General features: G+C 47.6%; 1 protein-coding gene across 1 annotated transcript; it reads left to right on the top strand.

Annotated features, from left to right (window-relative positions):
- The first annotated feature begins 5579 nt into the window (after positions 1 to 5579).
- On the top strand, positions 5580 to 9091 carry MRPS11 (mitochondrial ribosomal protein S11). The gene is made up of 6 exons (XM_048956103.1): positions 5580 to 5700; positions 5805 to 5897; positions 6017 to 6106; positions 6670 to 6799; positions 8225 to 8290; positions 8749 to 9091. Exons 1-6 carry the CDS (start codon positions 5648 to 5650, stop codon positions 8854 to 8856), a joined length of 540 nt encoding a protein of 179 aa, XP_048812060.1. The 5' UTR covers positions 5580 to 5647; the 3' UTR covers positions 8857 to 9091.
- The last annotated feature ends 2981 nt before the right edge of the window (positions 9092 to 12072 follow it).

The following is a 12072-nucleotide window of genomic DNA, read 5'->3' on the forward strand; positions in this document are numbered from 1 at the left end:
TACTCTTTGTGCTGGGCTGCATTCAAGGCAGCTCTCTCCTAGCCACAACTTCAGAGGTTTCTTCTGCTCCAGCAGGGAGAGGGGCTCTCAGGAAAGGCCCCAAGGTGCTGTGCTGGCCTTTCAATAGATAATGGTTAAAATAGATCAGCTACCTGACCAGACCTGCAGCTTCACAAGGAGTATGTGTAAGTTTGCACAGAGTGAAAAATTAACTTATAGCCACAGATTTCTGAAAGTGCCACTGTGATCTGCTACAGGACCTTTGGGAGTAGAGAGAATATGCAAAAAACATCTCCTCTCCCCTAGGAAATCTCCATGGTATGCTGCCTTCCCCCTCACAGAGGCCAATGGGAAGGGCAACACACAGAACAAGAAGTGAGCAAAAGCACCCAAACAAGGGGATCAGGGATTGTTTGCAGCAACTAACTGAGGGTTTTAAACAGAATAAACTGCAGGGGAAAAAAAAATAAATAAATAAAAGACTATGGTCCTATGTAGACTGGGAGCAGCAATTCTTGTTTTAGATGCTGAGGAAGCAAAAGTTTCAACTTTGAGAGGAGACTCATTTTCCTGTGCACCCACTGCCTAGAAGAACAAAGACCTGATCCTGAGGAAGAAAGAGAGAAAATTTAGAGCTGTTGATTCTGACCCATCCAGTGCTAGAGGGAGCTACTCCTCTCAGTACAGACAGTGCTCAGAGACTCACTGCTTGAGCAAGCCAGAAAAGAACAATTGTCCAGGTTCAAGATGAGCAAGCTTCCTGTACAGCCTTTTCTCTCTTTTGTGCACCTAGATTTGAGATTAAAAATGCACTGATTAAATATCATCTTATATACTTTGAAAGTCTCACGCCACACCACAAAACCTGCCTTTGGCATGGGAAGTGAAGAAGAGAACTTGGCAAGGAGCTCAACCGAGCCTGCACCCACAAAGCTCTGCTCAGAAGCTGCATGCTACAGAGCTAGCAATAGCTTGAAATGGGGGCAGAGAACAGCAGAGTCCAGAGCTGCCTGCATCCATTGCCCCAGGCTGCTAGGGATTCCAGGGGCACAGCCTGAGGGGAAGGACTCACCTCACCCCTCCACAGGAGCTTTAGGTCTCAGAGAAGGCAGTGCTGACCTCCAGACAGCAGCCAAAAGATCTGCAGTTTTGCAGGCATGTATTCTACTCCACATTTACCTCCTCTTTGTAAATGGCCTCCACTGCAAACAGCCTCCTTTGACAGTTCTGTAAGGGTGTTTCAAGAAACCAAGTTTTGTTTATAGTTTATGACAAGCCTTCAGCTCTCAGCTGCCCAGCATTAGAAAATGAGGCTACTGAGCTACTCCCAACCCCAATGGCTCATGGAGTGATTAAGAACAGCTTTAACTTGAGGTCTGCAGCTCTCAAAGGATTGATGAAATATATATAGCAATCTCCAGCTCCACCTCAGTAAGACAAACACTTTCCAGATGATTAACAACACCCATTTCCTCCCTCTCCCTGCCACCAAAGGCAGATTCCCTGCAAAGTCTAACCAGTGCTGGGCTCACATTCTGAGTGTAACACTGTAATGTGAAGGAAAACACAGCAATGACAGTGGAATAGCAAAGTCTTATGTTGCAGGAAGTGAGGATATGCTCAAATGCAGCAGCTGTGGACACAGAAACAAAGGAAAAAAGAAATCTGCTTACCCTTGGAAAGCCTCAGGTACGCAGGAATCTCCATCAGCATCCCCTTGCCTCCACTGGCAACCCTCAAATGAGGTCTGGGAAGGGGTGGATCCTGGTTCTACCCCTTCCAGTGACTCAGATGCATTGCATTGCATACATCTGAGTTCCCCTGGGTTGGTCCTGCCTTCCCACCAGGTGCTCAATCACTGTTTTAAGCTGTAACTTAGCATTTCCACTACACTAACAGTAACACAACCAGAAAAAGCACTTTAAGAAACACAACCAGACCAGAGAGATGAGACTGTGCCATGTAAGCATAAGATAGCCCTTCTAATAAACAAATTGGAGGAATAGGTTCAGGCTACCTGAGACAGACTCAGCTGGGCTGCGTTAGCCGTGCTGCCCTAGTACACTGGGAACAGGAGCTGAGAATCAAAGCCACCTTTGAGGCTGCTCACAGGAAGTAGGAACACTAGAGCTGCCTTTCCTCTGCAAGCAAAAGTCAGCCTTTCAGCCCAGAAGGAACTGCTGATCAAATAGTTCTCCCCTCCAGAGTTACCAGTTTCAGGCCCAAGGGGACAGTGGCATAGGTGGAAAAGTAGCAGTCATCTAAAGAGCTACTGCCTATTTCTCATGCATCTTTCCACTCAAGGTCTTTCTGGGGCCAAACGCAGCTCCAACATGGACAAAATGTAACAAAGCATTGAACAACTGCAGCTTCCAGCTCCCCAGAAACATGCGTTGCCCAGCCCTGTTAGCCCGTACTTGCTGCCTATGATCCAGTACTAGCAGTCTTGTTTCTGGCTAGAGGAACTTAAATCCATGGGTGACACTGTAAGGAAATCTCAGCAAGCAGGGACAATGAACTGCTTACCTTTAGAGAAGTTCCACAGGATCACACAAGGAGCTCAGCCAACGTGTCCAGAGAGATCAAAGTGTTGCTGGAAACGCTGGTGGAGCTGCCTCAGGCCTGCAAAGCTAATCCATGGATAAGCATCTGACTGCTGCTCTGCTGCACCGAGCAATGTGCGTATCCTCCCCAGAGCAACATAACAATCTGGAAGAAAACTACAGTTTCAGAGGCTGGAATGATGCCAAAGAAAATCCCCCCCCCCCCCCCCGTCAGTTCTCCCATTATCTAGTTGGCTGATCCCCCCCTTACACCTAAGAACATCATCTGCCAGCTGGAAACAAATGTAACTATCCAGCACTGCTCTTAGTTAAGAGCAGTTGCCAGAGATGAGCATTGGCCATTGCTTAGAAGAAACCATGTGAGCTCCAGACCACAACACGAGTCTGGTGAGGAGCCTCCTGGATACCACAGCCCCAGGGAACCACATGCTTGGAGAAGAACAGATCACAACACACATTCCCAGAAAAGGTGGAGGAGGATTCAACAAGAGCAAAGAACTCCCTGAGGAGAGCTTCACTTGGGAGTATAAAGTTTTAATATTTATTTAATACAGGCCTGGTGAAGAGAACTGGGAAATAAGGCAAAGGCAGTTTATCCTCCAGAGTCCTGCTTAACATCCCATTCACACAGACCACACGAAGCAGCAGCTGTGCTCCTCCCCAGAGTCACATTCCACATCTTCCCCATCTGCCTGAGCACAGCCTATCACTTATAAGTCCAGAAGGAATCGATTGATTTTTTTCAGGTATTCCGACTTCAAGTAATCTCCCAGCTCATCCTTTGTAACCCACAGATAATCTTTCTTCAGCTCTGCCTGGGACAAATCACTGCTTTGGAGGAAGGCTTTGTAGAAGAATACTTTGGCTCCCACGTTATCCTCAGTCCTGATGGCCCTGGGGAATTTATACTTGTAAATCCCATATGGTGCATTCCCCAGGATTTTGGCTTGAATGTGATCGCCTGCAAAACCCCAGCAAAGAAAACAGAAAGCAAAACATAAGACACAGAGCAATAGTAATTGCACTTTCATAGTCACAGACACACAGCATATGACTTTATATCTGGTTCAGGCTGTTCTCTCTTCTAGCAGAAATACTGCCAATTTTAAGTCTCTTCTCATGAAAAAGTGACTTGTCTGAAGCTCAGCAAGTCCTTGCAGAACAAGGGAGAGAGCATCACACTCTGCCAACACACATCAAAAAGCAAGGAAATGCAGGTTTGCTATCACCCATGTGCCACAAAAGCTGATACAGGGCAACAAGACTGAAAGAGAAGCTGCACACTTAGAGCAACCATTCAGGGGACATCTAGTGAAACTCAAACATCAGACTGCAAGAGCTTCACACTGCAGCTGCTGGCAGTCAAAAATCCCAGCCCCTACCCTGCTGGCTCCGTCAGCCCCTCACAATGCAGTGCTGCTGAGCACAGGATCACAGTTCTTGCCAGAAACCCCACCACACTGGGTATATCCCTACGCCACAAAATACCTCTTCCCAGCAGATGGGAGGCGATTTTGCTACAGATGGTGAATATCTCTTAGGTAGGGCAAGGGAAAAAAGAATAACTTGGACAAAGAGGAGCGAGAGACAGGCACACAGCAGACTACATACCTAAAAACGTAGCCATGGCTCGCTCAACTGTGCTTCGCAGAGTCTCTCCAGGCTGCCATTCCGCTTGAGGCAGGAGCCACAGCTCTTGGTTACCAATTTTCTGTTTCACCAGCAACATCAGGTTACTGTCCAGCTTTCTGTTCAATGATGTTCGATCGTTTTTTTTATCAGCCTCTGCCAAAAAACAACACATGCTGGAAATAAAGTCTCCTGGCCACACTGGAATCGCTATGATTCATCACCTCTCTTTATCTTATAACCTTCCAACAACACAGACACACAGATATCTGAAACAAGACAAGAATCTAGCCAGCATTACTCTCAGACACTCTGAAGGCCAATGCAGGATTCAGAAAAATACTACTGCCAAAGCACACTCTACCTAGTCCATTTTCAAGGGAATCTGTGGCAAGAAGCTTGGATCTCCAGCTTCTGAAAAAAAAGCCAGTAAGAGCAACGGGAAAGCATGGGAACCAAGGTTTCTCTTATGTGGAAACAATCACCATTTTACCTACTTTACTCTCATAAGGTTGTATGAACACATGCATCTTCATAACACTGATTCCACTGTCAGATGATTAACTTCTCATGCGTTGACCACGCTGCCACAGCATCAAGATTTAAAAAAAAAAAAAAAAAAAAAAAAAAAAAAAAAAATGCCTTTCTTCATCAAACAGCCCTCAGCTGTGCCTAGCAGAGGACTGGGGCACAACACTTCCACAGGTACCTGTAATCCGCGGGGCCGGGCTGAACTGCAGCAGCTTCTGTTCCCACTTCTCCTCTAGGTCCTGAGCCATAACAACCGTTCTGCCCAGCTCTTCATCTTCATCATCATGCAAGCCTTCCTTCCTCCTTCTGAGCTGCTCCTCCTCCTCCAGCTTGCGGATTTCGTGGTCGGAGTAGTGGCTTTTCTCCAGCTCTATCTGTAAGGGCATCATAAACACCACTCGACCACCAGCACAATCAGAGATCGTTAAGGTTGGAGAAGACCTCCAGGATCACCCAGACCACCCCCACCGTGCCCGCTAACCACAGCCCTCAGCTGCACATCTCCCATCCTCGAACACCTCCAGGATGCGGTCTGACTGCAGTGAGAGCCCAAAACCGACCGCAAGACCCGAGGTGCCTCCAGCGGACCCCCCAGCCCCGGGGCAGCCATTTTCCTTCGGGCAGCACCCCGCTACCTGCTCCATGAGGGCCGCCATCTCCTCTTCCTCCTTCCGGAGGGGTTGCGTGATGCGGGGCAGCCTCAGCAGGCACAGAGCCCCGAAGAGCTTCCACGGCCGGGGAGCAGCAGCGGGAGGAGCGGTGCTCAAGCTCCGGCTGCACCCCGCAGCCCGCCACGCGCGCGCCGCCATCGCGCTCTGGCGGAAGCCGCAGAGCCGCGAACTGGGCGCCGCCATCTTTCCTCCCAGCTCCCATCGTGCCTCGCGCGGAGGGTGGGAGGACGCCGCTGGCAGGACGGGGTCGCCATGCACGCCGTGCTGACGATCGCCCGGCAACGGCTGCGCGGCGCGGCCTGCGGGTGAGCGGAGGGCGTCCGGGGCTCCTCGGTGCTCGGTGGGCTCGGGATGAGCTCCGGGCGCCGTTCGCGCCCTCGCTTCCCCACGCTTCCCGTTCTTCCCGCAGCGCCGGCCTAGGCCGCGGCGTGCACGCAGGCGTGCAGAGGCTGCAGGAGCTGGCGGAGAAAGGGGCCGAGAGCCTGAGCGGCACCGAGCTGAGGTAAGCCGGCCGGCGTCGGCCTCGCACGGGAATACGGGGCTCCTGGCGTCGCTGCGTCCTTTCTTTCCTTCCCCAAATGGAAAGAGCCGGTGTCTGATAACTGTTGTCTTGCTCCTCAGCCCCTTAATCCTGCAGAGGAACTCCATGAGGTGGGATGGAAAGACGTATGAAGAGATCCCGATAGCTCACATCAAAGCCACGTACAACAAGTGAGCAGACAGCTTCTCCTGTTCTGTGCAATGCACTTCAAGCTTTGCATTTCAAATGAAAAAAAGAAAACAAAACAAAACAGGGAAGTTCGTGACACAGAATGTAAACCTGAGCTGCCCAGAGAGCTGTGGGTGCCCCATTCCTGGAGGTGCTCAGGATCAGGGTGGGTGGGCCCTGGGCAGCCTGAGCTGGTGGGGGCACCCAGCCCCAGCAGGGGACTGGGGCAGTGTGGGCTTTTAGGTCCTTTCTAACCCAAACCATTCTGTGATTCTGTGAAATGGAAAAGGTAAAATGCTTACTGTGAGAAGTGTGTGTGAAAGGGTTGGCAGTATCTTTAGGACAGTCAGTAGGAACAGGCTGTCCACAAAGGTTCTGCCATCTTGGATTCTCCACCATAACCCCAAAGTTCACTGCTGGGAGGTCCATGTGAGTGGAACTGATGTGCCTTGAAAGAGATCATATGGCTTTGAGAAGGGAGCCAAGTTCTGTGGTGGAGCCATGCATTATGACAGTAAAATCCTCTTCGAGCTTCTTTCTTTCTTTTGTCCCTCTCTTGCTGTAGTACCCACATCCAAGTGGTCAGCTTTGACAACAGGCCGTTCGCCCATACGTCCTGTGGCACTGAAGGTTTCCAGAATGCCAAGAAGGCAACTGCCATTGCAGCACAGACAGCTGGCATAGCAGCAGCAACGGTGAGTTTGCACTGCCTGTTGTCACTCTCCTGCATCCCTATGCTACCTGGGTCCATGGGGAACAAGTGCAGTAGCTTCATTCAGGAGAATAGAGCAGGGCAGAAGACAATTTGCGTCTTGTTCACGTTGCTGTCCCTTGCTCATGAGCAGCACTGCAGACCTCTGCTCATTAACACTCAAGCAGCACACTGCCGTTTGCTGACAGCAAGCATCTTCACACTGGCAAAGTCTGTTTGAAACATCAGATAAAAATGCTCAGAAAGTGAGCTTAGCTGTGCAAGCGCTGACTGTAACTTGTAGCCTATCATTTCCTAGCTCGTTTCATAGCTCTTCCATTGAAAGGGAACATACCTCAGTCATTTTGGAAATATAAGCCCCTGACTCAGCAGCAGTTTAAATTCGTGCTATAGGGAATTGAGAAGTGGCTGTAATTACTGGCTGAATTTTTTGTATTTGTTCTCTGCCACAGGAGAAATGAGCTTCTGCCAGCACTTCTAGTCAGGGAAGGTGATGTCCACGTAGATGTAATTTCCAGATGCATACAATTTAATGTAAAAAAAACTATGTAGGTGTCCAGGTGACAGGGAAAAATGAGGCTGGCTGTGTTACAGTTCTCATTACAGCAAAGTAAGGCAAGGTTAGAACTGAAAATCCTCATCCTAAACTACGTGGAACCTTTCATGTCAGAGGTGTTCTGTGCCACTGCTGGCCAACAGCTTATTATGGTTGATTCGGGGGAATATAAGAACACTTCCACTATTAGTCCTTGCTCATTGGAGCCTCATAAAAGCTGCATAACAGTGGTTGGCCAGATTTGTTCCTATTCCTGTTGAAGTTTGTAGTAGATTAATTGCACCTGAACACAGAAACTGAGACCCAGAGGAGCTCCACTTGGTGGCAGCACTGCTCTGCTTTACAGCAGGTGTTTTTCATTTTCAATTTGCAAGCCCCTAGAATTTTTACACTGTCACTGTGGACTCCTGCACAGTGAATATAAAGCTTGACTGCTTTTCTCATTTACCCTCTAGAAGGAATCCACTGATCACAAGATAAAAGTCACTGCATTAGATAAGGGGAAACAGCTTTGAGATGCTCCTTGTTAGTCAGATATCCATGGATATGTCATTTTCTGTCCTGTCTTTAGGTCATGGATAGTTTGATGTCAGACTTTCTGTGTATGCAGAGTTGACAGCTTAACACAAGTTTCCTTCAAACTGCTGCTGTTTATCCAGGGCTCCTTTTCTGCTGGTGTCTGGTTCTGTGCAGCGATCCCCATCTATCTTCTCCATATCTATTACCACCTGCTTTTTATTTTTACTTAAAGAATGCTATGATAGTAGGTCAGAAGGGAATGAAGGAGCCCAGGGGAGGCAGAACAGCGGCAGATTTGTCAAAGAGAATACTGACCAGTTCTTCCTTTCTCAGAAAGCACGTGGAAAAGGTGTACTGCATGTACGAGTCATGGTGAAAGGACTGGGGCCAGGACGCAAAGTAGGTGTCAGTTTCCTTTCATATTTTTTTCTTTCTCAGACATCATCCACGTTGTGTCTTTTTTCTCTTTTAAATTGAGGCTGGTCTCATGACAATACCAATTAACTTGATTTATTTTTCTGAAGGTGATACAAAGAATTCATCACTGAAATGCCTAGTGAAGAAAACATAGAATAATAAAAATTTCAGAATCACTTCCTTTGGAGACAGAATAAAAGCTGTATTTGTTTTCTTGCCACTTAAGCACCAAAGCTGATGGGAATTCTGATGAAAGGAGTGGAGAGAGAGGTTTAAATTGTTCCTTCTGATATTAATACTACAAGATAATTCCAAAGTAGAACTATTGAGCGAAGCTGATTTTCACAGGGGACCAATCTTTTTGCCCCTCAGCCTTTTCCCTTTTGTGCTCTGCAGTGTGTTGATAACAGTATATCATCTGCTGCCTTGCTCTGTTCCAGGCTGCCATCAAGGGGCTGACTATGGGAGGTTTGGAGGTCATCTCCATCACCGACAACACCCCGGTTCCACACAACGGCTGCCGCCCTCGGAAAGCCAGGCGGATGTGAGAAGGGAACGGAAGAGACACTGCGTTCAGTATTAGCTCTGTAACAGGGTCTGGGTTGGAAAGCCATCCTCCCTGCAATTTTTTGAGGAGAGAAGGTTTAAGAAGACCATCCTGGGCCTTAGAAGCCCAAGGGGTAGAAGAAGCTGGTGGTAAATGCAGGAATACGTGTAATTCCTTAGTGGGAAGCCTCTTGTGTGTAAAGTTTGTTGATTAAAATGTTGGTCTTTTGACAGTCATTCCTGCTGTGTTTCTAGAAGTATTTTGGGTTGTTATTGCTTCTCAGCTGCTCTCTTCCTCTTTCCACAGTATGTGGCTCTTGTCTAGCCTTCAGTGCTATTACTGTTCTTGTTAGGTACAAGGGGGAACATTAGGTATGTACTAAATCAGATCTCCTTCAGTCTTCTGTAGTAAACAACTGCATGGGGTCACTTCGTCTTCCTTCTGTCTTTCCCTTACTGCACACATTTGGAAACTAGGCATGGGGTAACACTTTTCCACCTGGCTTGCAGAGCTTATTGTGGTGTGCGTGAAGCGACTCTCGCCATTCGCACAGCGTGGAGCGGCACAGTCAGATTCCATTACTGTCAAAGGTCTGCTGTGGTGCTTTGTTGCAGTCACATTGTAGCCAGCCTGTCGGTGCTGCTGGCAAATGGAAAATGCCAGTCCTTCGAAAGGGCTGGGATTGTGCCAGTTTTGCTGCTTGCAGTCCCCTTGGTTCTGCCTCATGCACCACAAACTGGATTTGCTAGAGCTCCTGGGGTAAGCAAGCAGGGGGTTAGGCCTGAGAACGACAAACTGCTGCCAAGAAGATTTAAAACATTTTCATCTTGAACTGTGCTTCTGTATATCCACGGGCAGCATGGGCTTGTCATGAATTTGTGATGTATTATTGCTGCCCTACCTCCATCCAGAGAGAATTGCAGCCAAACAAATATGTCTGAGTCTCTTCAGAACATAAACCAAAGAGAGTAACAGCAGTAACTGACTACAGGCTCGATCTCCTGGATGGCAAAAGCACACTGCCTAGCATAGGGCAGCTCCTTGAAATCCATGCTGCCAGAAAATCAGTCCTTTGCTACATACAGCATACGCTGGGCAAACATTTCACTTGTAAACAGTGTATTCTGGTGCAGCCAGCAGTTTTATCACAAACCCAGAATCTTCCTTTCTATTATTTCTCTTTGTCGTTCCTCCTTCGTTTCTTAAATTGCATAATTAACTATTCTCTTTCTCTTTAGAGAAAGGGTACCATGGCAACAAGGCAGTGAACCTCCTTCATGGGGCTGAATGGCATACAGCAGGTTTTGAAAGAAATCAGTCTGCTTAGAAGAGCCTGTTGAGTTGCATTTGACAGAAGAGAATAAAATAAGATCCAGATGAATCCCTTACCTTACTCCAACTGTCTGAATTTGAATAGAGGAGAAGTTATCTTGAAGGGAAGTTCCTTGAGCTGTCTCAAATTTGACAGCAAGGAAGAGAGATTCTTCACAGATGTCTGACAGACTAGAAGAGCTTCCCCGTTGCTCCAGAAACATGGCTGAGCTTCTAGTGACTCCATATTACTCTTTTTAAGAAGATACTATGAACCACAAAGATTAATTCTGACTCTCTGGGCAGCTAGCTGGCAAAGGCAGCCATGAGCACTGGAGTGCCTCGCAGCAGACTGCTTTCTGCACAGCACTGTAGTAGCCCTGACAAAGGAGGAGCACGAGTCAGTGCTGGCAGGCTTGTCGGTGATGCACTGCATCACACACACTGAGAAAACCAAACACTACCATTCTGTACCACAAGCTGCTCGTTGCATCAATGCAGCAGAAATGCCCATGTTAGACAAATACAGTGGAATGGATTGAACAAGCAAGAGTACAAAAAGATCCGTGGTCTTCTTGAAATTCAAGGAAGAGTAGGTGGATGCCTTGAGAATCAAAGAGAACTACAGTAAATCTTTCTCTCATCCACACTTAGAATCAAGGCTGTGCCCTGTACAGAGGCTGCTCTGTAACATCCTTAGTTTCTGAGTATTTCTGAATATCTGATTACGCAGCCACCAGTAGGACAGCGGGTGTTGTATCTCCCTGTTCACTCTGCCTGGTTTGGGTACCTATTTCTACTCCTTTCTCCAACTGATGTTCATTTAGCTCTCTCCATCCTGAATAGAAGGGATGAATGTTTCGCACTTTTGTGACCAGGTCCTTGCAATAGCAAGCAATATCTGTCTTCTGAACCTCCAGTTCCGTGTATCCTCCCTAAGCTTTCCAGCGCAGTGCTTCAGTTGTGCACCTTTTAACTGGTTACATTTCCAGCTGCTTTCACTCCAGCCCTGACAGAGCAGCCCCTAAGCTGTGTCCCAGCTAAATACTCAGTCTGAGCTGTTTATTTCACAGCAAATCCAGGCTTCAGGGGCAGCTGTCAGTGATATGGGAGAGCACAACTACACAAAGCAAGATCTCCCCCTTCATGCAAGGGCTCAGTCGCACACACTGTACTGTGAAAGAACTCTTAAAATCCTCTATTGTGGTTCCTCTTGCAGGGAATTAATAGACACCAGTAGCACTTAATGATTTCCTTACCCTTCATATGAAACTATTAATTAAAGGCCTAGTTTTAGTCAACCACTGGTATTTACCAGTCTTAATTGCTTTTCTTGGTGCCTGGGTAGAATACTGTTTTCTACTGGCTCGCATTCCTCCTGAGCAGCAATTACTGGAGTAGTAAGACCACAGCATTAGCACCATCATTAGGGTCACATCCTCTCCCTTTAGGCTTTCCTGTTGCTTTGGGACATTTTTTCTCTCCACTTCCTCCTCTTCCTGCTCATCTTTGATTCCCTACTCTCAAAAAAAGCTTTTTCTTTTGTTTTTTTCCCTCCTGAAAACAAACTCAGAAGGTGCTACTGACTGCAAAGCCTCATCCCAGTTCTACCATGGCCTTTCTTGAGTATTGCCCTTCATTTTAAAATACCGTGTACCTCCATTATCGGGGGGTGAAATACAAAACTGTTCTGACTTAGAGATAAAGCGCTACCTCAGGTCTGTTTCCCCATTAATGAGTGCCTTGGGGAGATAGTCTAACCCAGTTACTCTTCCCTTGGCCAGGGATGACACCTGGTGGCTTGAAAAAAATAGCCCCAGACTTATCTCTAATAGCATATTACTGTGCAAAGAGGAATTATTCCCCTCGCCCCTACAACAGGGACTTTCTACCTAGAGCGCAGCTT

Source organism: Lagopus muta, chromosome 10 (assembly GCF_023343835.1).
Source record: "Lagopus muta isolate bLagMut1 chromosome 10, bLagMut1 primary, whole genome shotgun sequence".
NCBI classification, from domain to species: Eukaryota; Metazoa; Chordata; class Aves; order Galliformes; family Phasianidae; genus Lagopus; species Lagopus muta.

What these genes read in the sequence shown, in the direction of transcription:
- MRPS11 (XM_048956103.1), top strand. Translation starts at nt 5,648, where the DNA reads ATGCACGCCGTGCTGACGATCGCCCGGCAACGGCTGCGCGGCGCGGCC. An exon ending in CTGCGCGGCGCGGCCTGCGG is followed by an intron (nt 5,701 to 5,804) that starts GTGAGCGGAGGG and finishes TTCTTCCCGCAG; the next exon opens with CGCCGGCCTAGGCCGCGGCG. An exon ending in CTGAGCGGCACCGAGCTGAG is followed by an intron (nt 5,898 to 6,016) that starts GTAAGCCGGCCG and finishes CTTGCTCCTCAG; the next exon opens with CCCCTTAATCCTGCAGAGGA.